Source organism: Maylandia zebra, linkage group LG3, assembly GCF_041146795.1.
Source record: "Maylandia zebra isolate NMK-2024a linkage group LG3, Mzebra_GT3a, whole genome shotgun sequence".
Taxonomy (NCBI): Eukaryota; Metazoa; Chordata; class Actinopteri; order Cichliformes; family Cichlidae; genus Maylandia; species Maylandia zebra.
Window position 1 is genome coordinate 9,726,497 of NC_135169.1, and position 27,570 is coordinate 9,754,066.

Here is a 27,570-nt window from a genome sequence, read left to right on the forward strand (position 1 = left end):
ACTTTCTCATTATCGAGCCATGTTTCTGATATTGCAATTATGTTAAACTTTTTTAACTTACTTAAGCATTCTGTAATTTTAGAAAAATTTTTATACAGGCTTCTACTATTGAAATGTATGACCGACAATGCATTTGCCATTTTAATATTCACATTGAATTGGTCATCTGTATAGTACTCACAAGTATTATTGGTGTTATTGTAGAAGTGGTTATCTGGGTCAATGTTACTTTCAGGGTCATTCATGTTGTGCTCTGCATAGTTAAACATTTTGAAGTTCGTTTTCTCAGCGTGTGTGGCAAAATAACCACCTTGACAGTCCTTTTCATAATCAAAGTCTTCCTCTTCAATATCTCCGAATGGAAACCTATAATCTGTGTCCAAACTTGTCATTTATGTGTTTTTGTTGTTGTTGTTTCCATTGTTTTTGAGCCGTAAGGCCAGAAACACTTTCCATACCCATTGTTCATTATCCAATCGTCACTTTTCCAATAGATTCCATAGCAGATTCCTGATTATTTATATTGCTCTAAGTCTTTGAGTTCTCTTATCATCACAACTTTCGCTTCTTCGGGATTGCCATTTAGTCTTATCATTACTTTGCAGTTCCTCGTCCATGTCGCTTGTATCTTATTTTGTTTTCTCAGGCTGCGTGCCTGTCTTGCAATTTCAGCAGTCTTTTTCGTTAAATGTTCATTTAAATACACACCAGTCCCTTTTAGCTTCTTACCCTGTTTCAGTAACTCAATCTTTGTTTTGCGACTCACAAACCGAAGAATGATTGCTGGCTTTGTTTTACTGTCTTTTCTGGGGAGCGTGTGGCATGCTGCAATATGATGGCTCTGAATACTTACATTCTTCGTTTGAAGGAATTTTATCACTTGCTGTTCAAGCGTTTGCAGCTCCTCTACCGGGGCATCTTCACCGTCTTTACCTCCGCCAGCTGTTACTCTGGCGTAGGTTCGGTGTTGCGTCTCCAGACCACTTATGACTAAATCATCCATTCTTGTGTATTGTTCAAGGTCCTCGATTCGCCGTTCCAAGTCGTCTATTTTCTTGTCCTTGTCCTTTATGAGGTTTTTTAGTTGTTTTATTTCATCCATTAGGTCATGTAGCATACCTTGTTGTTTAGCCACTTTGCTCAGTTCATCAGACATGAAATTAAGCGATTTCCTAATCTCCTCCAACTCCTCTTCAACTCCTGGGTTAGCTTTTTTAGGTGGCATTTTGAAAATGGTGAGATTAGTATTTCCTTGTGATGGCCCGTTGAAGTCACTGTTGATTTACTTGTTGGTGCCTTGCTAGAGGAGCCTGGGCCCAGTGGCTGCTGGAGGATCCTGGGCCTGGTGGAGCAGGAGGATCCTGGGCCTAGTGACTGCTGGAAGAGCCTGGGCCTGGTGGCTGCTGGAGGAGCCTGGGCCTGGTGGCTGCTGGAAGAGCCTGGGCCTGGTGGCTGCTGGAGGATCCTGGGCCTGGTGGCTGCTGGAAGAGCCTGGGCCTGGTGGCTGCTGGAGGATCCTGGGCCTGGTGGCTGCTGGAAGAGCCTGGGCCTGGTGGCTGCTGGAAGAGCCTGGGCCTGGTGGCTGCTGGAGGAGCCTGGGCCTGGTGGCTGCTGGAGGAGCCTGGGCCTGGTGGCTGCTGGAGGAGCCTGGGCCTGGTGGCTGCTGGAAGAGCCTGGGCCTGGTGGCTGCTGGAAGAGCCTGGGCCTGGTGGCTGCTGGAGGATCCTGGGCCTGGTGGCTGCTGGAAGAGCCTGGGCCTGGTGGCTGCTGGAGGATCCTGGGCCTGGTGGCTGCTGGAAGAGCCTGGGCCTGGTGGCTGCTGGAGGATCCTGGGCCTGGTGGCTGCTGGAAGAGCCTGGGCCTGGTGGCTGCTGCAGGATCCTGGGCCTGGTGGCTGCTGCAGGATCCTGGGCCTGGTGGCTGCTGCAGGATCCTGGGCCTGGTGGCTGCTTTTCAGATTGGAATTGGCAATGTTGTCAGTTCAGAGGGACATTCCAATGATGAGGCAGTTGTATGACCTTCTCCATTCTCCATTTAATTTCAGCTCTACTAAAGTCCACTAAAAAGAAACACTCGGTACGAGATACATGAGTACCTATGATTGGCTTCCCTTCATTGGCTTCCTCTTAAATCCAGAATTCAAAATCCTGCTCCTCACATACAAGGTCTTAAATAAGGTCTGCAGCGACACTGCAGACCACGCCCTGCCACACACATCAAACACGTAAAATAAATATTTATGCACTTTTGCATTCACTTTTTGGTTTTTGTTATTTTTACTAGAGATGGACCGATCAGATATTACGTATCGGTATCGGTCCGATACTGACCTAAATTACTGGATCGGATATCAGAGAAAAATAAAAAATGTAATCCGATCCATTAAATATCACGAAAGCACCTCACAAAACTTGCAACAGTATGCATCACGTGATAGAGCGGCTGTGGCATGCGGGACCTGTCGGTTGTCTGGATAGCATGTGGAGCTTCGCTAGCAACCCGGCATTTCATCTCCGATAAAGTTATCCCCGAGAGAAGTAAAGCAAGTGTGTAAGTCCATCTCTGAATGTTTGTAAAGCATTCCTGCGTTAAGCTTAACAAGCGACTGCCTCTTCTTGCTGCTACTTCAATCATGAAACTGCTTAATTATCAGCTGATCGGCTTTTCTGTCGCCAGTCCGTCTCTCTTGTTTGTTTTTGGTCCACTTTGCACCAGAAAGAGGAAACCAGCGGCTGAACAACAGCAGCACGTTTAAGCTTGATCAGCTGTTGTTAGAATGTATTTAATATTACTTTCTACTCGAGGATCTTTTTCTACGTAGCTGACGGCTGGTAACTGTGCAGGGGCGGATCTAGCAAAGTTTAGCCAGGGGGGCCGATAGGGCATTAACAGGGAAAAGGGGGCACAAAGACATACTTTTCTTTCTTATTCTCATTTAAAATGTCTAGCTTTTAATAAATAATTATCTGACACCCAAAGTTTTAATTTGATGCAAAATGAATAGAAGTCAATTACTGTATATAGTGACTATTAAGTCTAATATATATACCCTAGTAAGCTATAGTACTTTTTCCTTTGGGAAGGTACCATCTGTGCAGTCTGCAATTTTGTTGAAGAAAGATGTTGAATCTATTTAATATTTCTTGAAAAATAATTGATTTCTGTGCATTTTTTTTCACACTGCATCAAATTAAGGTTGATTACGTCGATTAAGCATCATGAGGTGGAGCGTGAGGGCTGGTTCCCTATTTTTTATTTAGTTATGTTGTTGCTGGGAGTTGGAACCCTATTAGTTAGGTTGCTTAATATTTGCGCTAAGTACTCTTTAATGTACCAGAATAGGGAGGATGGTGTAGGTTTAAGTTTATTAGATTGATCAGTATTGCTGAACTATGAAATATTTTTTTTGTATACAGGTATAACAGAATAGCTTTAGTGTAGTTGTTGTTTTAAACTTGAGTATGAACTTATACAAAATGCAGCAAGATATTTAAAAAAAACAGTTTTGTTGATTAAAAAACACTATATCGGATTCATATCGGTATCGGCAGATATCCAAATTTGTGATATCGGTATCGGACATAAAAAAGTGGTATCGTGCCATCTCTAATTTTTACACAGTGTTCTGAATGATTAACAATGGTCTACAGCCAATCTTGTGTATTATTATACAAACTTTGGTTGTAAGATTCAGATAACTATTTAATAAAAGCTAAATATTTTTAATGAGAATAAGAAAGAAAAGTATTTCTTTGTGCCCCCCTCTCCCTGTTAATGCCCTACATGGAAACCCGGGCAACACTTTGCTAGATCCGCCCCTGCACAGTTACCAGCTGTCAGCTACATAGAAAAGGATCCTGGTGTTATTTGTCTCTCAGAAACTGTTCATAACTTCCCTTCAACTCATTCATGTCACCTAAAAGTTAAACCTGTTTCTCCATCACCTGTTCAGCTCTGATGATTCAGTAAGGACATCTCCTGGTTTCGACCAGCCACCTTTACAGCTGTGGCTCCAGAAAACATCAGCTGATACTAGAATTAATATCAAATAAATTCTAACAGCAGCTGATCAAGTTTAAACGTGCTGCTGTTGTTTAGCGCAACATCCGCCGGCTTCCTCTTTCTGGCACAAAGTGGGTGATAAACAAACACGAGAGAAAAGCCAATCAGCTGATCATTTATCAGTTTCATGATTGAAGTTGCAACAGGCAAGAGAATGACAGGGGAAGAGTCCGCTGTGCAGCGTAACGAGAGAATAACTCCAGCTTTGTGTCTTTTTCCATTGTAGCTGAAGTACGGGACAAACTGTGTTCCTTTTCAGCTCAATACGAAATGTGTAATATTTTCTCTGAATGCGGGACGATTCCGTTTGCACGGGACGTTTGGCAACTCTACTAACGAACCTTATGAATACAATAAAGTTCACCATCAGTAACAAAGCACGCACCCAGCTGTATAGAAAGTCTGTCATGCTAGCTAGCGCGCAGTATGACTTATTTTAACTGATTGTAAAAAGTCAGCACAACGAAAATATACATAATGTCTTACCTGACATTCAGTTCACCGGACACTCGTACCGGCGGCGCGAGAGAGAGAGAGGGGGGTGTGAAACGAGACAGAGAACCGCTCTCGGTGTAAGCCAGTCGCTCGGCTCCTGCATGTCCTTTCTGTCATACACCGGTGGCTAGCTGCCCTCTGTTGGAGCTCCGCGTTAGCCACCACCAAACAACTCAGTTATTTTTGCACATCGACCAGCATCTGGACAATCCACCACCTTTCACTGTTTATACCATTACTAAAATGAATCATTGGCCCATAAAAGCGAAAATGTGACTCCGAGTCTGTGCGAGTATTTGTGAGAGACCCGGGAGGTGAAACAAGAGAGAGAGTCGCCCTAGCTGGTGCTTTTCAGCCAAGCGCTAGCTAGCCGGCTAGCTGCCATATGGCAGCAACATCGTCAGAGCACTGTTGCTAATATGGGATGTCTTGATAAAACGAGCAGATACTTTAAGTTTACACAGCTACATTTTTGCCTGAAAATATCTTAAAAGTTTATTTTGTCACCTAGAAACATTGATAAAAGCAATATATAAAACGAAGAGGTGGGCTCCATTGTTTGACTGGCAGAGGTGAGCTATGAATTGTGGGATATGGCGGCAGAGGTGTGCTATGAATTGTGGGATATGGAGTTTTCCATCATGTCAATGGGCCAAAATTTGCACTAAAATATTAATATTTAAAAAAGTATAAAAGTCATAAACCCCAAAAGTCATAGTACACCATTCCAGATCCAGCCGCACAAAATGATATAACATTTGTGAAGCTTGTCTCAAAACTCTGGGGTGAGTTATTAAGTGTGCCTCTTGGCATAGGCACACTTAATAATTAGTTATTGTACTTAAGGCACTTCAGGTATCTGTACTTGAGTATTTTTATTTTCAGACTACTTTTTACTTTTGTTCCCTACATTTTTAAACAAATATCTGTACTTTCTATTTCTTACATTTTCAAAACAAATTAATCAGATTTACTAATTCATTTCCCTCTCATTCTGTGAGACTGAATTTAAAATGCAGATAAGAAAATGAAGTGGTGGATGTATCTCTCATTTAATATAAACTTCAAGAAATTAATCAGCCAAGATCAGAAGATTCTAACTAATCCCTAACAAACATTGAAGACTGTGTAAAGAGGAATACTGACTGGATCAACTTTATGGAAAAAAAACGTACTGACTTTGATGTGTTCTTTGTTTATAAATGAGTCATTTTGTGTTTTTCACAGTTCAAAGATGGAGGAACCTGCTCAGACACAACTTCTGAAAACGCTGGGAGATTTGGGAGAAAAGGAACTGAAATATTTTAAGTGGTATCTACAGAAACCTCAGTTACTGGGCGGTTTACCAGTAATCCCAAAGACTGATCTTCAGACGGCTGATAACACAGAGACAGTGAATTTGATGATCAGCAAATACAAATTTGAAGATGCTTTGGAAGTCACAAAGAAGATTTTGGAAAAAGTCAAGACTCAAACAAGTCAGTAAGGGGTAAACAAAATAACACGAAACATGAAATTTTGGCTGAATTATGTCGTGATGCCTGCTTAATCATCCATGTAAAGAAATCCCCAAAAGGTTGATTCTGTTCATCATTCATTCTGTTCGTCATTCATCCAAGTGACTTCTTCAGTCTCAGCTGACTGCAGGTTCCCCCAATCTTATAAAGAGTACATTTGCACAAAAAATGAAACCAGCCCACTGTATGAACAATGGGCTGTGAGGTCAGTTCCTTGATCATTTATATGCAAATATAAAAGTCTCAAATTGATCAAGGAGCATTTTCCCTTTTCACGTAAATGGCCTCCTTGACTCCGCGCTCAAACCAGCGTTCCTCCCTGTCCAGGATGTTACATCCTCATCATTGAAAGAGCGTCCACTGGCCTTTAGGTGTATCCTCTTAGCCAGAGGTTGTTTGGTTTCCCTGATGTATAGATCCTGGCAATCCTCCTGCACTTAACAGTGTACACTATGTTACTCTGTTTGTGTCGGGGACCCGATTTAAAAGCCATGGAGATGCGGTGTTTAGAGAAAATGCATCTCAACTGTTCCGATACTCCTGGCATATACAGGATCACTAAGCTTTTTCACTTAAGCAGCGGTTGTCCTTCTCTCCTGGATCATCCTGGAGCTTCCTTTAGGCGCCTTCTCAGCTTTGACAAATGTCCAGCTGGGATAACCACATTTACTCAGGGCCTTCTTGATGTGATGTTCTTCTGCTTCACTGGCTGCTGTGTCTGTGGTATAGATGTGAAAAGCAGCTGGTATTTTTATCTGTATTTGTATTTGTTGAGGAGGGAAAAGTATTTGTATTTGCAAATGTATTTGAATAAAATTCAAAATAGGCGTAAAAATCGGGTTTTTTTGCGTTACACTTCTAATTAACATTATAATGTAAGTATTCTTTAATCATATCCATTATAATAATTATGGATATGCAATATTAGTTGATGTTCTTCCATAAATCCAACAATGAACATGTAAGAAGGAACGTAATTGAAAAGAAAATAACATAATAGCCTCACCCATGGTTAAACCAACAACTAATAAAATACCATTGTGAACATTATGAACTCCACCACCACCCGTCCTTGTTGGAGGACGCTGAACAGACAGGGAAACTGACTTGCAGGGGCAGAACATGGCTGTGATGATGAACTGGTGCTGGTGGGGGGGGGGGTTGGCAGACAGCACCAGGAGATGGTGGGGGGGGGGGTTGGCAGACAGCACCAGGAGAGGATGCTTTAAGTGCAGGTGATTATGCATAGCAGATGTTGTAAGATGTTTGATATCTCTGCCTCTGCTGATTTGACTTTTGCACACAATACATAACAGTTTGGTTTCATCTGCAGCGCTGAAAGTAAAAGACCCAGGGAAACTGAGTTAACCAAGATAAGATAAGATAACTTTTATCAGTTCCACACGTGGGAAATTTATTTCATCACAGCAGGAAGTGGACAGTGCAAAAGTTAGATAGCAAAAATTAGAATACAATAAGAATAAAATACTGTACACAACTGTACAGAATACATCCATCCATCCATTCACTTCCGCTTATCCTTTTCAGGGGGGCGCTGGAGCCTATCCCAGCTGTCATAGGGCGAGAGGCGGAGTACACCCTGGACAGGTCGCCAGTCTGTCGCAGGGCCAACACACAGGGACAGACAACCATTCACACTCACATTCACTCGCGCATTCACACCTAGTGACAATTTGGATTATCCAATTAACCTATCCCCACAAGCTGCATGTCTTTGGATGGTGGGAGGAAGCCAGAGTACCCGGAGAGAACCCACGCAAACACGGGGAGAACATGCAAACTCCACACAGAAAGACCCCGGCCTGATGGTGGAATTGAACTCAGGACCTTCTTGCTGTGCGGCAACAGTGCTAACCACCGTGCCACCGTGTACAGAATACAATAAAGTAAAATAAAATACTTTATACAGTGGAATAATATAGAATAAAATAGAAAATAGGATAAAAATAGAATACAAATTCTATATACAACTGAGTAAAAAAAATAATTAATTATAAAATATTAAATAATAACTAGAGATGGACCGATCCGATATTACGTATCGGTATCGGTCCGATACTGACCTAAATTACTGGATCGGATATCGGAGAAAAATAAAAAATGTAATCCGATCCATTAAATATCACGAAAGCACCTCACAAAACTTGCAACACGCCGTAACTCGCCTCAGAACGTTAGCACGTCGGAGCAGTATGCATCACGTGATAGAGCGGCTGTGGCATGCGGGACCTGTCGGTGGTCTGGATAGCATTTGGAGCTTCGCTACCAACCCAGCATTTCATCTCCGACAAAGTTATCCCGAGAGAAGTAAAGCAAGTGTGTAAGTCCATCTCTGAATGTTTGTAAAGCATTCCCACGTTAAGCTTAACGAGCGACTGCCTCTCGCTCTCCTGCTCCTACTTCAATCGTGAAACTGCTTAAATGATCAGCTGATCGGCTTTTCTGTCGTGAGTCCGTCTCTCTTGTTTGTTTTTGGTCCACTTTGCACCAGAAAGAGGAAACCAGCGGCTGAACAACAGCAGCACGTTTAAGCTTGATAAGCTGTTGTTACAATTTATTTAATATTACTTTCTACTCGAGGATCTTTTTCTACGTAGCTGACGGCTGGTAACTGTGCAGGGGCGGATCTAGCAAAGTTTAGCCAGGGGGGCCGATAGGGCATTAACTGGGAAAAGGGGGCACAAAGACATACTTTTCTTTCTTATTCTCATTTAAAATGTCTAGCTTTTAATAAATAATTATCTGACACCCAAAGTTTTAATTTGATGTAAAATGAATAGAAGTCCATTACTGTATATAGTGACTATTAAGTCTAATATATATACCCTAGTAAGCTATAGTACTTTTTCCTTTGGGAAGGTACCATCTGTGCAGTCTGCAATTTTGTTGAAGAAAGAAAGAAAGATTGATTTCTGTGCATTTTTTTTCACACTGCATCAAATTAAGGTTGATTACGTCGATTAAACATCATGAGGTGGCGCGTGAGGGGTGGTTCCCTATTTTTTTATTTTTTTATTTTTGTTGTTGCTGGGAGTCGGAACCCTATTAGTTAGGTTGCTTAATATTTACACTAAGTACTCTTTAAAATACCAGAATAGGGAGGATGGTGTAGGTCTAAGTTTATTAGATTGATCAGTATTGCTGAACTATGAAATATTTTTTTTGTATACAGGTATAACAGGATAGCTTTAGTGTAGTTGTTGTTTTAAACTTGAGTATGAACTTGCAGACTTGCAAAATGCAGCAAGATATTTTAAAAAACAGTTTTGTTGATTAAAAAACACTATATCGGATTCATATCGGTATCGGCAGATATCCAAATTTATGATATCGGTATCGGTATCGGACATAAAAAAGTGGTATCCTGCCATCTCTAATAATAACAATAAAAAACAATAAAAACCCGTGAAAAACATAAATTTCACACCCAAACCTCAACTCTCGCAGCCCAGTACCAAACCACTCATGGACCAGTACCGATCCATGGCCCGGGGCTTGGGGGCCGCTGGTCTAAATTGCCGAGCTAACAGAGCTCCATAAACAGAGCGAACATGAGAGCACCCGACTGCATAACGTCAGTAATGCAGCATAACTGATTAATCTCCCGATCTTCACCAAAGTTATAAACTGCCTCTGAAACCCAGTTAAGGTACGAAACAATCTATTCAACAAAAATAGTGATGCAGTTCAGTCTTTTATTACTCAACTGTGCCGTCTCAGTTGCTGTGTGGAGCAGCCGGTGTCAGTCACTTTTTTGCACGTCACTCACTCACTCATCCGGTCATGTACTGTGGTCTCATAAGGAAACTCATCTTTCTGATATACATTTTTTCTTGTTCCCGAATACAAATATTTTTTTAAAGTATTTGTGTGAAATAAGTATTCGTAAAAAACACATTATTTGTGCATTTCCGAATACCGTATTCGGGTTCACCTCCACCCCTATTCTGTGGGGATGGTGTTCTCTCTGTGTTGTAGTTTCCAGATGGGTTTTCCATTTTTTCCATTTCCATTTCCAGACCACCTTTATGCTCCAGTGGATGATGAGAGTCAAACCTTAAATACGTATGTGTAGGTTCACGGTACACGTCAGCTTTTAGATGTCCCCCATTCAAAATCTCACAGTCTAAGAAGGCCAACCTGCCACTTTTCATATCCTCCCTGGTAAATTTGATGTGTCGGTCTACCGAGTTAATGTGATCCATGAAATGTGGTAGATCCTGAGATTTGATTTTCACCCAAGTGTCATCCACATACCTGAACCAATGGCTTGGTGGTGTTCCAGGGTAGGATAGCAAAGCCCTCTTTTCCACTTCTTCCATGTACAAATTAGCCACGATGGGTGAAACTGGGGAACCCATGGCACACCCATGTTTCTGCCTGTAGAACTGACCCTTGTATGTGAAATAGGTGGGATGAAGACACAGTTCCAAGAGCAAACACACTTGGTCAGTGCTGAGAGTGGTCCTGTTGCTGAGGTTGGTGTCATCCTGTAATCTCTTATGAACTACCTCCAACGCTTCCATGACTGGGATACAAGTGAAGAGAGATGCCAACCATCCCATCCATCAATCCATCCATCCTCATCCGCTTTATCCGGGGCCGGGTCGCGGGGGCAGCAGCCTAAGCCAACCATCCCTTTAACGTTAACTAGTAATGACTTCATGAACTTCTTCACAAATAAAATTTTTATCATTAGAGAAAAAATTACCAATAATCATCCCACAGATGTAATATTATCTACAGCTACTCTTAGTACCATTGATGTTAAGTTAGACTCTTTTTCTCCAATTGATCTTTCTGAGTTAACTTCAATAATGACTTCCTCCAAACCATCAACGAGTCTTTTTAAGCTTGATAAGCTGTTGTTAGAATTTCTACATTTCTACATTCCTACAAAACTGCTCAAAGAAGTCCTGCCATTAATTAATTCTTCGATCTTAAATATGATCAACCTATCTCTAATAATCGGCTATGTACCACAGGCCTTCAAGCTGGCTGTAGTTAAACCTTTACTCAAAAAGCATCTCTAGACCCAGCAGTCTTAGCTAATTATAGGCCAATCTCCAACCTTCCTTTCATATCAAAAATCCTTGAAAGAGTAGTTGTCAAACAGCTAACAGATCATCTGCAGAGGTTTATTTGAAGAGTTTCAGTCAGGTTTCAGAGCTCATCACAGCACAGAAACAGCTTTAGTGAAGGTTACAAATGATCTTCTTATGGCCTCTGACAGTGGACTCATCTCTGTGCTTGTCCTGCTAGACCTCAGTGCAGCGTTCGATACTGTCGACCATAATATCCTATTAGAGCGATTAGAACATGCTGTAGGTATTACAGGTACTGCGCTGCAGTGGTTTGTATCATATCTATCTAATAGACTCCAGTTTGTGCATGTAAATGGAGAGTCCTCTTCACACACTGAGGTTAATTATGGAGTTCCACAGGGTTCAGTGCTAGGACCAATTCTGTTTACATTATACATGCTTCCCTTAGGCAGTATCATTAGAAGACATAGCATACATTTTCACTGCTATGCAGATGACACCCAGCTCTATCTGTCCATGAAGCCAGATAACACACCAATTAGTTAAACTGCAGGAATGTCTTAAAGACATAAAGACCTGGATGGCCGCTAACTTTCTGCTTCTTAATTCAGATAAAACTGAGGTTATTGTACTCGGCCCTGAAAATCTTAGAAATATGGTATCTAACCAGACTCTTACTCTGGATGGCATTACCTTGGCCTCCAGTAACGCTGTGAGGAACCTTGGAGTCATTTTTGACCAGGACATGTCCTTCAATGCACATATTAAACAAATATGTAAGACTGCTTTCTTCCATTTGCGCAACATCTCTAAAATTAGAAATATCCTGTCTCAGAGTGACGCTGAAAAACTAGTTCATGCATTTATTACTTCCAGGCTGGACGACTGTAATTCATTATTATCAGGATGTCCAAGAAACTCGCTGAAAAGCCTTCAGCTAATCCAAAATGCTGTAGCAAGAGTCCTGACAGGGACTAGAAAGAGAGAGCAGATTTCTCCTGTTTTGGCTTCCTGTTAAATCCAGGATTCAAAATCCTGCTCCTCACATACAAGGTCTTAAATAATCAGGCCCCATCTCATCTTAATGACCTTGTAGTACCATATCACCCTATTAGAGCACTTCGCTCTCGCTCTGCAGGCCTACTTGTTGTTCCTAGAGTATTTAAAAGTAGAATGGGAGGCAGAGCCTTCAGTTTTCAGGCCCCTCTTCTGTGGAACCAGCTTCCAGTTTGGATTCAGGAGACAGACACTATCTCTACTTTTAAGATTAGGCTTCAAACTTTCCTTTTTGCTAAAGCATATAGTTAGGGCTGGACCAGGTGACCCTAAATCCTCCTTTAGTTATGCTGCAATAGATGTAGGCTGCCGGGGGATTCCCATGATGCATTGAGTTTTTCCTTTCCAGTCACCTTTCTCACTCACTATGCATTAACAGACCTCTCTGCATTGAATCATATCTGTTATTAACCTCTGTCTCTCTTCCACAGCATGTCTTTATCCTGTCTTCCTTCTCTCACCCCAACCAATCACAGCAGATGGCCCCGCCCCTCCCTGAGCCTGGTTCTGCTGGAGGTTTCTTCCTGTTAAAAGGGAGTTTTTCCTTCCCACTGTCGCCAAAGTGCTGCTCATAGGGGGTCATATGATTGTTGGGTTTTTCTCTGTATCTATGAAGCGCCTTGAGGCGACTTTTGTTGTGATTTGGCGCTATATAAATAAAATTGAATTGAATTGAATTGAATGGATGTAACAACGAATGAAACCGTTGTTTCGTCTGCCTCCATAATGATGTCTCTCGCCTTCTCAACACAATGGCTTGAGGATCGAAACCAGAAAGTTAGAAATGTTATAAGTAACTGAGTTGATCATACAGACAGTTGGTCACGGTTCTGGGTCATTTTGACCCAGTATTTTGAGTTTTTTATGTTTTGGATTGATTTTGTGTTATGGGTTATATTCTTAACATCTTGTTGTGCTTTGTTGATCATTTCTATTATTATTATTATTATTAGTCTATGTTTCAGTTTAATCTGGTTAAGGGTTTAGTTCTTAGGTTTTGTTCTTGTGCCCTTGTATTTAGTGTACGTTTAGTTCAAGTCTGCGTCTTTGACTTGTTCTTTGAAGGTCTCTGTCTTACGTCAGTGTATTCAGTTTTGCTTCCCGTCTCGTCTTGTCAATTACTCCCAGCTGTGTTCTCCTGCTGTGCCTTGTTCCCCTCGTTATCCCTCTGTGTTTTTAAGCCCTGTGTTTCTCTGTGACAGTATTGTGTCATACCCTCAGAATAACCTGTGTGTTCTTGTCATAGCTTTCTCAGTGTGTTCTATGTTTTTTTTTGTGCCAGCAATAAAGCGGAGATTCTTTGAGTTTGCCATTCAGTGTCCACGAGTTCTGTGTTTGGGTCCTCCATCCCTGCCTGCCCACACACAGAGCCCTGACACAATTGGTCTTAACCCTCTGGGGTCGCTGGACGCGCCGGTGCGTCAAAATCACATGACCAATTTAAGACAACACAGCTACAAGATGCAGTGACTCTGAGTCTCCATTTCAACTTGGGTTGAAAATGCAACCAAAACCAGAGTTATGATAAAAAAAAAATACGCTCGATGTTTTTTCTGAACAAAACAGTTGTGTTTACAGCGGTAAGAACAGTAAAAAAAGTGTTTTCACAAATAATTTGTGTGCCTTCTTATTTGATGCAGAACACCTGATTGTTCTGTAAATAGATTTAAATGGTTATATAAAAAATGCTTGAGGCCTTCGCTGCACTTTTAGGTGAATAGTACCATATAACTTTGTTGTTTGCAAAACTTGTGCATAATTTTTTAGAGATGTACAATTTCTATTTGCATTTCAAGTTATGAAAATAATTTGTTAAACATGATGTGGGTTTTACAGCAAAAAATATAACTTTTTTCTACTCGGATTTTGAATTTTTTGCCTGAATTTAGATCAACTGTGCTAAAATAGTATGCCAAAATGAAAAAAATAACTCAAATTTCAGATATTTGAGGTTGTGCTGAAAATAATGATACCAAACATATTTTAAAGGTGAAATAAAGAGGTAAAATCAAAAGTAGTCAAAAACGGCCAATTATACCCTGTACCACAGAGGGTTAAAGGTTAAATGGTTTCATCTGCCTCCATAATGACATCTCTCACCTTCTTAACAAAATCCAAGGTGTTGTGGATGTGGTGTTCAGAGCTGCCTACCAGCGGGTTGAGGATCGAAGCCAGAAACTTGGAGATGTTATAGGTGACCGAGTTGATCATACAGACAATCGGTCTTAAAGTTGCACCCTGTTTATGTATCTTCGGTAAACCATACAGATTTAGTGTAGATTCCCCTGTGTAGTCTGTGTTATGAGGTCTTCTCAATAGCTTTGTCTTGTTCTAACTACTTGAGACAATCTATCACCCTCTTCCTGTAACCACTTCCTGGGTCTCATTTCGGGGACTCATAAGTATTTCTGTCACTGAGCAGTGGCAAGATTTTCTCATGATAGTCTTTCTGGTTTAGCAGAACTGTGGACCTACCCTTATCTGCCATAAGGATGATAATGTTATATTATATAATGTCGTTACTAAGTGATGTGAGTGCAGTGCCTTTCTGTCCTCCATGTTGATGCTGAATGCTGTGGGCTCTGCAGTGCTTAGACAGGCCGAAACTTTCATCTGTAGTTGCTCTGCTTCCATGTGTGCAATGTTGCTGACAGGAAGTCAAGGAGGCCATTTACTTAAAAAGGGAAAGACCATCTCTGACTCTCGGAGGGGGCCTAAGGGTACATCTTTCACCATCTTACAATGTTGTGATTGCAGCCATTCCCCAACTCTCTGTGAATGGTTCTCATTGCCATTGATAAGCGGTCTTTGAACAACAGCATTGATGAATTGGCATTAATCAGTAGGTGTTGATCAATGGTCATGAGAATTTGCATATTAATGATCAAGGACCTTGCCTTATAGCCCATTTTTCATACAGTGGTGTTAGTTTTAGTCATTATGCAAATGTAGTGTTTATAAGATTGGTTTAAGAGAGAAAACATTTTTGAGGATGTAATTTATTGAAAAAAAAAAACACTGTAAGACTGTAACAGGCTGTTTTACAGCTAATCCGAAGATCTTTGCTGTTCCTAGGACTGCGTTCTTCTGGACAGAGATCGTTGATGTTGTTTCTGGGATCTGCTGGAGCCACTAACCAAGCTTGGCAGGCCCTAAAATGAGCGCTGGAACCACTGTTACCTTCACCTTGCACATCGTCTCGAGCCCTTCTCTGATCCCTTGGTATTTCTCGGGCTTCTCTTGTTCCTTCTTCCTGATATTGCTGTCATTCGGAACCGCTACATCGATCACTACGGCCGTCTTCTTCTGTTTGTCTACCACCACTATGTCCGGTTAGTTAGCCACCACCATCTTGTCTGTCTGTATCTGGAAGTCCCACAGGATCTTAGCTCGGTCATTCTCCACCACCCTTGGGGTGGATCTCCCATTTTGACCTCGGGACTTTCAGGTTATACTCGGCACAGATGTTCCTGTACACTATGCCGGCCACTTGGTTATGGCGTTCCATGTATGCCTTGGCTGCTAGCATCTTGCCCCCTGCTGTTATGTGCTGGATTGTCTCAGGGGCATCTTTACACAGCCTGCACCTGGGGTCTTGCCTGGTGTGATAGACCCCAGCCTCTATGGATCTTGTACTCAGAGCTTGTTCTTGTGCTGCCATGATTAGTGCCTCTGTGCTGTCTTTCAGTCCAGCTTTGTCCAGCCACTGGTAGGATTTCTGGACATCAGCCACCTCCTCTATCTGCCGGTGGTACATACCGTGCAGGGGCCTGTCCTTCCATGATGGTTCCTCGTCTCCCTCCTCTTTCTTGGGTTTCTGCTGCCTGAGGTATTCACTGAGCACTCGGTCAGTTGAGGCCATCTTCCTGATGTATTCGTGGATATTCCTTGTCTGTTCATGGACTGTGGTGCTGACACTCACCCGTCCCCAGCCTCCTTCCTTCCGCTTAGCATACAGCCTCAGGGTGCTGGACTTGGGGCGAAACCTTCCATGCATGGTCAGGAGCAATGTTCCTTCTAAGCTGTGCACGTGCGCAATTGCGCACTGCTGGCATGGTCTCTGCGCACAGAAAATCTGCGTTGCGCATAAAATTGATACTTTAACAATTCTGTTTTGCAGTGTTAGTCAGTGAGTGACTGGTTGCTCCCATATGGGATTAGAACGATGCCACCTTATCCCATCGTCCAGCCAATAATGTGATTTACATTCGTATATACGCAGCAAATCACCATCGTTGACAGGTTATGACAGCGTCCTTGTGTGCCGACACCGGTGTTTTAGCAAGCAAAGCGGCTGATGAGGAGTGAAGCCACGTTAATGACAACGTGTACAACCATTGGAGATGTGAGCAGGACAGACGGAACAACTGACGGACAAAGTGTGGACTTTATACCAGTTTTTAAATTGTGTTGATCGGCCACGTAAAACCAAAGTTGTGATAAAAATAATATGTAATGTTTGGTTTTCTTCCTGAACACTATCGTTGTTTATATTTACTGCGGGAATAAAAGGTAAAAACAGTGTTTTATAAGAAAAAAGGCTCGAAAACCTGTGAGCAAAAACAAACTCCACCCCCCTATCCCTTTCCTATTCGTCCAAAAAAGTACCATGTCGACCAATCAAAAAATGATATGGCAACGTGGTAGTTATGTGTAGTGTAGTTGTGTTGTGTGTCAGAACAATGAGGCGACTGCTGAGTGTTACAGGTGTTACAGCAGTGAAACATCTGCTGCTGTCAGGCCTGCAGGTATCAGGCTGTTGTTCTCCTTTTTCTCATAGTGGACAGAAATTATTTTTTGGAGCGGCACAAATAATTTGTGTGGCATCAGATTTGATGCAGAACAGCTGATTGTTCTGTAAATAGATTGAAATGTTTATTTAAGAAACGCCTTGGCTGCATTTAAAAAAATAGCTGCAAAAAACTTTGTTTGCCAAACTCAGTTACTTTTTTTGAAGACTAAACTAAATCACGGGCAGGGCGTAGGTGTTGATAGCCTGGATCTTATTCTTACCGTTCAGCTGACTCCTCAGGACTTGCCTGACCCTCTGAGGGTACTTGGTGGTTGCAGCCTTTCCTAGGGGCCTCTTCGTGGTTCCCATTTGCCTGTGGGATCCCCAGGTACTTCTGTCCTCTACGTCTGCAGTGTTGCCTTCTGGTAGGTCTATTCCCTCAGTTCTGACTAAGAACTCATTTCTGACTGCTTTCCCTCTCTTGGGCGATCGTGGCTCAAGAGTTGGGAGTTCGCCTTGTAATCGGAAGGTTGCCGGTTTGAGCCCCGGCTCGGACAGTCTCGGTCTTTGTGTCCATTACTACAGTATACATCAAAAAATAATTTGATTTCTCTTTCAAAACGTGTCAAAAACTCGCCAAAAAAATAGATATTGGATTTAAAATTACGATTTACTGTTGATTCTAGAAAATATCACATATAAATTTAGTTTCTAAAGTGTCATCTAACGTAGATTTCGTGAATATGTACTGGACTTCCAATTTGAATTAAGTGTGCTCCCTGTAAGATTGTTGGCTTTATCTGTAACTGTGAGGGACCAAGCAGCCAAAGCAAAGAGGACACAGGCAAAAAAAATATCTTCAAAAAGGGTTTTCTTTATTTTAACCCTCAAAAAGTCCAAAATTAACAAAATTCAAAAACATACTTAGCAGGCCCATAAAAGAGGTCAACTAAATATAACACTACAAAAAAGAATTTCCAGAAACTTAAACAAATAAAGTGAGACACAACTTAACTCACAAACTGACCTCATTACAAAGACACATAAGGGTAGCTTTTATAATGATTTGGCCAAACCATTTGAACACAATAGGGGGGAAAAACAAACACTCTAATATTAACTAAGCACAGAATAACCTAACTAAACCTAAAACACCCCTGCTCCTGGTAAGCCCATGGTTAGTCCTGCTGAGCAGGCATTTTGTTCCCAGAGTCCTCAGCCACGCCTTTTGCCCAGACGGGAAACAGCCACCGCCCAAACCCAGGTAACTCAAAGAAAGAGAAACATAATTAATATAACAAAACATTTTGGAAAAACCATACAATGTTACCAGTGTTAGGTTTAACCAAAGGATTAATGAAGAAAACTGCAAAGCAAATTAATAAAGTAAAAAGTGGACTAATTTACCCCTGTGTGGCTGATGCCATCACAGTAGCAAAACATCCAAAGAACCCTTATTAAACAAAACCCCTGATTATATTTACATCAAGATTATGTTAATTCTTGATCATATGTTGTGTATGAGCAGTTTTTACATGTTTATTTTACTTATAAGACATGAGACATGGTTCCAATCATTAACATGGATTTTATTGACAAAAAGATAACCCTTCCTGGAACAATCCAAGACCAATTGACACTTATGCATAAACAAAGGCACATAGAAAAAAAAATCTAATTCAAACGCACATTTGAGCACAAAAGAAGGGGACACTGCCACCTCGAATCTGCCTTACCACATCTGGAACAACGAAAAGGGGACTAATTGAGGCACATAACCTGCAGGTTTAGAAGTAGCTCTAGCTTTCTGAACGTCTCAAATTTAGGGCTGCTGCTGGCCATTTGCGCTCCCTTGGAGAAATCTGCAATGTAATTATATGCAAAGAACAACTAGAGTAAAACAAAAGCCTCATTGTTATGCTGATTATACTTAACTGACAAATTAAGTCAGTCTATTACAATGAACTGAGATGAAGATAATACTTAAGACAATGCTACACCTATCGCAGGACAGAGTGACAGAGAAGCCTGTCAGCAGACAGTAACATACTAACTGGCCAGCACTAATGCTAGCTAAATGTGAATAGGATTTGCAGCCTATATTTCACTTTTCCCTATCAAGCAGGCCACTTGTGCTGTTGACACTGACCATGAACCAAAGACCAGTGCTACTGAACAGCAGATTATGTTATCCTCAGGATAAAAATAAGAACGTTTTATGCTCTCCACTCGTAGTCTGCAATTTTGGTGATCAATGTCAGAACCTTTGGATTGACTGCAAGGTTTTTCTTGGACGTGTTCCACTCCACTTTGGGTTTATCTTAACGCACCGGTCGAATGAAAAAAAAAAAAAAAGAAAATGAAAAATAACAACTTCATTAAGAAACGGACTGGACTGTATGATTTTTACATTTGCAATGAATCTAAGTGTAGATTGAGCTTGCTTTTGAGTGCATGTTTGGACATACAGGTCATTGTGAAACAGAGAGGTGATGCAAAGATATTTGGTTAACCTGTGAGTCTATTGCAAATGCTGTTTCAGGGTAGTGAAACATCTGTGAACATCTACTACTCAAAGGTCTCTTTCTATAACTTGACACGAGCATGAATCAAGGATATTACAGAGACAGCCATCTGAAACGCATTGCTCAGTCTTATGTGTTTTAGCTGCAAATAAAAGGAGATCTGATGATTTAATTTGGATTGCATAACTTTAGATTTCACTGTCTCATCATTCTTATGTTTTAATGCATAAAATTGACTGGTGCCACCTTACCGTTGCTAGAATTCCAAGGTTGCTGCTTGGGCTACTGGATAAGAAATGTTCATGCAGTAGTAAGAGCCAAACATCAGGATAAGTGCGTCGCTGAAGATAGTGATATGGCCATTCACAATTGCCTGGTCCACAGATAACATGAAGTGCTCGGCTGCCAAAGTAGAGTTTCCTGTTGTGTATTTGAACAAGAGACAAAGGGACAAAAAAAACAAGTCCACACATGACTCAAACAACAAACTGCAATGTTACAACTGATGTATATCAATATACACTGGCATGCAGTTTGGGCCCCCCGGTCAACTGCAAGGAGTCCAAATTTTTGCTGTGGGCCCTTTCTTTTTCTGTTTAAAAAAAAAAATATGAAAATGATTTTATTTAAAATTAAATGTCATCTGTAACTTTATGCCATTTGGAAATTATTTCATCTTCCACTTGCTTAACTGTTCATATGAACCAAAATTTTGACCATAGGTGCCCAAACATTTACATTAAAGCACCACAACTGTGACAGCCGTAATCTTTTGACATCCTTAAATGCAGCACAATACTTGCCTTTACAGCTTACTGAATAAATTTGAGAACTCACGCCACTAATCTGCAGAGGAAGAAAAAAACCTTATAAATCATGAAACCTGCCAAAATCCAAATACAGGCATGCAATGTACGTTTATATGTAGTCAAATAATTCACCTCATCTGCTTAGGTCTACTACCTCTCTACAAAATAAAAGAAAATACTTGGCTTATCCTTTACATGTCCATTACATTTTACAGGGCAAAGCTAGCACAGTGGGCTACTTCTATTTCCCTCACTTCATCACGCAGCACATGTTGGTGCGCACGAGCTAGAGTGGAACAGGTCGCCTATTAACTCTTAAGTTGCATACTTAATTTCACATTGAGACAAATGCATCAGTGGCAGCTGTTGTCGTGGGGCCCCTAATGGGTATTAGCGGTGTAGAAACTATCCGCGTAGCAACTGCTGTGTTTACACGGTCACAGAAAGCTGGCAGCTAACAAATTATCAAACAACTCTGCTAGCCAGCAAGCTAGCGGCTGGTCTAACTACACCTTATACTGACGGATGGCGTGCTTTGCCTGCATAGCTAGGGATTCCATGCCTTTTACCGTCTCAGTAAACTATGAGCCATAGTGGTCAAGCAATGCCAAGTTAATTCTACTAAGCTGAGTTTGATATACTTGCCTTGCAGCAGTGCATGGATGATCTTTCACCAGCGTCTCTCTTCCTCCGCGCTTTCCAAGCCATACACGTGACCTTGTGGTTGTTAGTTCAAATTCCTCATGTCGTTATGTGTCCCAACATCCAATAGCATGTCACACTTTTTTCATGACCGTGTCCTTACCCCAGGTGCAGAGCCCTATCTCTGTTCAGGAATGTTGTAAATACTTTGAGATTTATATTAATTGCAATTCCTACCTACATTTATTTTTAAAAATATATCATTAGCACAGTGTGGCCGTGCAAGGTTTTATGTTTTTTTTTTAGTTTTTATTCCTATTAGTTATATTTTCACTCTTTACCTCTGAATTATTGAAAAAGAGCTAGATGACATTTTCAGCAAAATTATAATTCAAATACTCATTTAATAATTAATTGTTCTCATTATATTTTAGATCATTTTTTTATATTTTTCCATAGTTTTACATTTGAATTTAACAGTTCAATCTTTCAAATAACGGACAAATATTTGTGAAAGTATTTTAACAATCTAAATATGCATATGTACAGAAAAATATATTTAAAAAACAAGAGAATTATGTTTTATTACATTTACAGTGATTTTATGTTATTTTACATTTGACATATAAAATCACATTCTATTTATGTAAATTTAATGATATTGTAGGAAAACAGTACAAAACTGTAACATACGCAGTAAAATACTTTGATTTTACAATTTGGTTTTACAGTGTGTGTCTGTATATAACAAAAGACCTTTTCATAATTTCAGATTTCCTTCAACAGGTAAATTTTCACAAGTTGTGGTGAAACAAGGTAAAGAAGGTAAGAGTTCAAGATTTCAGCAGTGTGAAGTAATATTGTTGACAATATATAACACATGCCAGAACTATTAGTGCCCCTATGAAAATGTACTTCCCAACTGCGGCTTTCTCTGTTTTGTTGTCCTATTTCTCACGCTTTCATCAATTTAAATTTTACAAGGTTTCTATTGACTAGATTTCTTGTCAGAGGGGGATACTATGAGATGCTGGCAGGGTGAGAAATAAAGGAAAGAAATCTAGCTCCCCATGCCCCACTATTACATTGTGTTAGTGATATGTGACTGTAAGTGTTATTCTTTCTAAAGAGCTTGGGTCAGTCTGAATTAAAATTTAGTTTCTGACAAGTTAGCGTTCCCTGTTGAGATCATTTAATGCACAGTATAAATGGTCGTAATTTAGATTTCTAGTATTTCAGATGTTTTTATTCTGCTTATGAGCTGACTCCAGAAAAGTTCTTATCATAGTTTATATGAAAATCAAAGAGTTCAGTATGTTTGAAAATGTGTCAGAGTAAAGCCATCCATGATAGATACAGTCTGACTTCTGTTTCAGAATTCTTCAAATGTGTCAGATAGGCTGTGCATGTTCAGTTAATGCAGAAAGTCAATGACATGACTGTTTGTCTTATTGACATCTACTTTTTAATATTTTTGTTCAATAAGAGGCTCTCACAAAGTGTCAGCATGAGCTCAAAGCTAAGTTGAACAAGAGATTCCTGCATTTGTTGGAAGGGATTGCAGAAGAAGAAGACCCAACCCTTCTGAATCAGATCTACACAGAACTCTGGATCACAGAGGGAGAGACTACAGAGGTCAATGAGGAACATGAGGTCAGACAGATTGAAACAGCATCCAGGAAACCAGACAGACCAGAAACAACAATCAGACAAGAAGACATCTTTAAAGCCTCACCTGGAAGAGATGAACCAATCAGAACAGTGCTGACAATGGGGTTGGCTGGCATTGGCAAAACAGTCTTAACACAGAAATACACCCTGGACTGGGCTGAAGACAAAGCCAACCAGGACATCCAGTTCATATTTCCATTCACTTTCAGAGAGCTGAATGTGCTGAAAGAGGAAAAGTTCAGCTTGGTGGGACTTGTTCATCACTTCTTTACTGAAACCAAAGAAGCAGAAATCTGCAGCTTTGAAGACTTCCAGGTTGTGTTCATCTTTGATGGTCTGGATGAGTGTCGACTTCCTCTGGACTTCCATGAAACTACAATCCTAACTGACCCTAGAAAGTCCACCTCAGTGGATGTGCTGCTGATAAACCTCATCAGGGGGAAACTGCTTCCCTCTGCTTGCCTCTGGATAACCACACGACCTGCAGCAGCCAATCAGATCCCTCCTGACTGTGTTCACATGGTAACAGAGGTCAGAGGGTTCACCGAAACAAAGAAGGAGGAGTACCTTAGGAAGAGATTCAGAGATGAGGAGCAGGCCAGCAGGATCATCTCTCACATCAAGACATCACGAAGCCTCCACATCATGTGCCACATCCCAGTCTTCTGCTGGATCACTGCTACAGTTCTGGAGGATGTGCTGGAAACCAGAGAGGGAGGACAGCTGCCCAAGACCCTGACTGAGATGTACATCTACTTCCTGGTGGTTCAGGCCAAAGTGAAGAAGGTCAAGTATGATGGAGGAGCTGAGACAGATCCACACTGGAGTCCAGAGTATTGGGGGATGATTGAGTCTCTGGGAAAACTGGCTTTTGATCAGCTGCAGAAAGGAAACCTGATCTTCTATGAATCAGACCTGACAGAGTGTGGCATCGATATCAGAGCAGCCTCAGTGTACTCAGGAGTGTTCACACAGATCTTTAAAGAGGAGAGAGGACTGTACCAGAACAAGGTGTTCTGCTTCATCCATCTGAGTGTTCAGGAGTTTCTGGCTGCTCTTCATGTCCATCTGACCTTCATCAACTCTGGACTCAATCTGCTGGAAGAACAACAAACAACCTCGAGGAAGCCTGAAATAAGAGAATCTGCTGAGAAATACTTCTACCAGAGTGCTGTGGACAAGGCCTTACAGAGTTCAAATGGACACCTGGACTTGTTCCTCCGCTTCCTCCTGAGTCTTTCACTGCAGACCAATCAGGATCTTCTAGAAGGTCTGCTGACACAGACCAGAAGTTGCTCACAGACCAGTAAGGAAACAGTCCAGTACATCAAGGAGAAGCTCAGTGAGAATCTTTCTACAGAGAAAAGCATCAATCTTTTCCACTGTCTGAATGAGCTTAAAGATATTTCTGTAGCAGAGGAGATCCAACAGTCCCTGAGATCAGGAAGTCTCTCCACAGATAAACTGTCTCCTGCTCAGTGGTCAGCTCTGGTCTTCATCTTACTGTCATCAGAAAAAGATCTGGATGTGTTTGACCTGAAGAAATACTCTGCTTCAGAGGAGGCTCTTCTGAGGTTGCTGCCAGTGGTCAAAGCCTCCAAGAAAGCTCTGTAAGTAAATATACACTCATCAATCAAAAGATAACTTTTTCATCATTGTTTGTCAAGAATTCTCTTATTATCTCCATAGATTGAGTAGCTGTAACCTCACAGAGAGAAGTTGTAAAGCTCTGTTCTCAGTTCTAAGTTTCCAGTTATCTAGTCTGAGACACCTGGACCTGAGTAACAATGATCTTAAGGATGCAGGAGTAAAGGCTCTGTTTGCTGAATTGGCAAATCCACCCTGTAAGCTGGAAACACTAAGGTCAGATGACATTACAGTTTTTTTATTTTGTTTTTTATGTTATGAAGGAGGCGTTACCTACTAATACAAATCTGATTCATGATATAATGTGATTTAAACCTATTGTTGTTATCACTCTGTGATATTTCAGATATTTCTAACATTATGGCTTTTATGTACAACTAATCAATGTGCACCCAAAATAACAAGCTACTTTAAACACTCAAAATCCACGATTTAGTTTATTTCAAAACAAATTTGAACTTTTTAATTTTTCTCATATAGGGAAATGTCTGATGGGATCTGAAAGAATGTTGAAATGGTGATAATTATATCTTAAAAATGTATTAAATTAATTTAAATGAAGTTGTATAATTTGAGGAAAAGTGATGGGAAAAAAATTAAGAAAATCTCACCACAATATATATATACATAGATAAACATGAAATTATAATGTACAGTCAGTATGGTTTCAGACCAATCAGATCAACATCCATGGCATTAATGGAACTAATTAAAAATATCACCAATAATATCGATCAAAGACAATGTACAGTTGGTGTTTTCATTGACCTAAAAAAAATGCTTTTGACACAATTAATCATGAAATATTACTTGATAAACTGGAGTACTATGGCATTAGAGGCGTGGTGCTAGAGTGGGTCAGGAGTTATTCGAGAGACAGGCAACAATTGTGAAGGTTGGTGAATATCAATCAGTACCTGGACATTGTTTGTGGAGTTCCACAGGGGTCTGTATTGGGACCAAAACTGTTTATCCTTTATAATTGTTGATAAATAATGTTGAAGTAGAGAAAGTTTCTCATACAAATTTTCTGGGTGTGATAATAGATAACAAAATCTGCTGAAAACCTCACATAAGAGCTAAACTGTGAAGAAGCATCTCTGTTATGAGTAAAGCTAAATATCCTTTGCCTTCCAAATCACTCCAGGTACTTTACTGTACACTTATACTGCCATATTTGGAATACTGTGTGGAAATCTGGGGAAATACATACAATACTTCACTGCAACCGTTATGTAAAATTCAGAAAAAAGCAATCAGGATGATTACTAAAGCAGGAGACCACACTAACATTATGTTCTTGAAATTAAAATCCTGAAGTTTATGGATCTTGTAAAATATAAACTGCAAAAATTATGTAGAAAGCCAGATATAATATCTTACCAGGAAATGTACAGAGGGTTTTTTTGACAGAGAAGGGGACTATGAATTGAGGGGAAAATTAAATAAAAAATCTGAAGACTCTTAAAGCACGGACAAAGGTTAAAACCTGTTGTGTTACCATTTGTGGGGTAAAACTGTGGAACAGCTTTGCTGTGGACCTACAGCAATGTTCCAGCATTAGTCAGTTCATAAAGATGTTTCGAAAACTGCTTTTGGAAGAATACGAAACGGATCAAGTTGATCACCCGTTGTCAATGTAACTATCCTAAAATGTATATATCATTGTAGCTATGTTAATACATGTCCTTCATTCCTTGTTTATTGTGTGGGGTAAGTGATGATGGGAATTAGGGGTAACAATGAACAGTGGGATTTAATAGAATGTTGAGCATGGGGTAGGGACTAATAAGTATGTTATACTTCTTTCTACTCTATTTTGGACTCATTGTAATATGTCATTTAGACTCTATTTTATTTTATTTATTTTCTTTTTTGTTTTGTCTGAGCACATACGTGTGTATTTGCATATATATTCGTATTTATACATGTAAACACAAGTATGTGTACTTGTATATATTGTTTTTCTGTATATGTCTGAAATAAAGATACAATAATCAATAACCAATTTCAGTATTGACTGAGACACTGAGATAATCCAAAAATATTAGCTAATTTAAAACTTGATTGGAACAATACATCTGAATGAAGTTACGTTAAAGTAACAGAATGCTGGGAAAGTGGTAGTAAATAGAAACTGGCCGTATCAAATATTTGAATGTTGTGTTCCCATTATAACTGATTCTTTGTTTACCCGAGATACAGTTTTTTGGGGGTGAAAATATGAAAGGAAAACCTTCTTTTCTGTTTGTTTTTTTCATGTCTTCAGTCTTTCAGGCTGTCTGATGACAGATGAAGGCTGTGATTTTCTGGCTTCATTTCTGACCTCCCACCCCACCCATTTGAGAGAACTGGACTTGAGCTACAATTACATAGGAGACTCAGGAGAAAAGCTGCTGAACCAGCTTAGACTGGAGAGTATGAGGTAGTAGAGTGTGAAACACTGGAAACATTTCGTCTTGGTAGCATTTTGTATTTCAGTAAATTTATTAGATCTGGGAAGTAATTGTCATAGTACGGAAACACATTTAAAGGTTCCAAAGAGGTAAACCTATTTAGCAATAGTATAGTAATGTTTTGAGAGTCCTGCTTACAATAGAATCACGATATTATGGATGGTAAATGGCCTGCATTTGTATAGCGCTTTTCTAGTCATTAAGGACCCCAAAGCGCTTTACACTACATTCAATCATTCACACACACAGGCAATAGCAAGCTACATTGTAGCCACAGCTGCCCTGGGGCGCACTGACAGAGGCGTGGCTGCCGGACACAGGCGCCACCGGGCCCTCTGACCACCACCAGTAGGCAAACATGTGGTTAGTATCTTGCCCAAGGATATTTGGCATGCAGCCAGGAGGCAGCCTGGGATCGAACCACCGACCTTCTGATTAGTGGCTGACCTGCTCTGCCACCTGAGCTACAGCCACCCAGGATATTATTGTAGCGATCGTGGCTCAAGATATGGCAGTTCGTCTTATAATTGGAAGGTTGCCGGTTCGAGCCCCGGTTCGGACAGCCTTTGTGTCGTTGTGTCCTTGGGCAAGACACTTCACCCGACTGCCTACCGGTAATGGCCAGAGGGACCGATGGCGCGATATGGCAGCCTCGCTTCTGTCATTCTGCCCCAGGGCAGCTGTAGCTAGAACTGTAGCTTGCCTTCACCAGTGTGTGAATGTGAGAGTGAATGAATAGTGGAATTGTAAAGGGCTTTAAAGGTCTCGAAAAAGCACTATATACATGCAATCCATTATTATTATTATTATAGCATACAATAATGTATACAATTTAGGGTGAAAAATGTAGGAAACACTCTTAGACTAGAGGGTTTTAGTAAATCTCTGATTG

The 27,570-nt window shown here is 40.6% G+C and overlaps 1 protein-coding gene across 1 annotated transcript in view; it reads left to right on the top strand.

Moving 5' to 3' along the window:
• The window catches only part of LOC112430901 (protein NLRC3-like), a 45,539-nt gene that overhangs the window by 15,863 nt on the left and 2,106 nt on the right, over positions 1-27,570 (top strand). The window contains exons 3-7 of the mRNA XM_076879336.1: positions 5,785-6,035; positions 21,691-21,729; positions 22,391-24,185; positions 24,265-24,438; positions 26,492-26,647. Coding sequence (XP_076735451.1) covers positions 5,792-6,035; positions 21,691-21,729; positions 22,391-24,185; positions 24,265-24,438; positions 26,492-26,647 — 2,408 coding nt within the window. The 5' untranslated portion in view covers positions 5,785-5,791. The remainder of the gene's footprint in view (positions 1-5,784; positions 6,036-21,690; positions 21,730-22,390; positions 24,186-24,264; positions 24,439-26,491; positions 26,648-27,570) is intronic.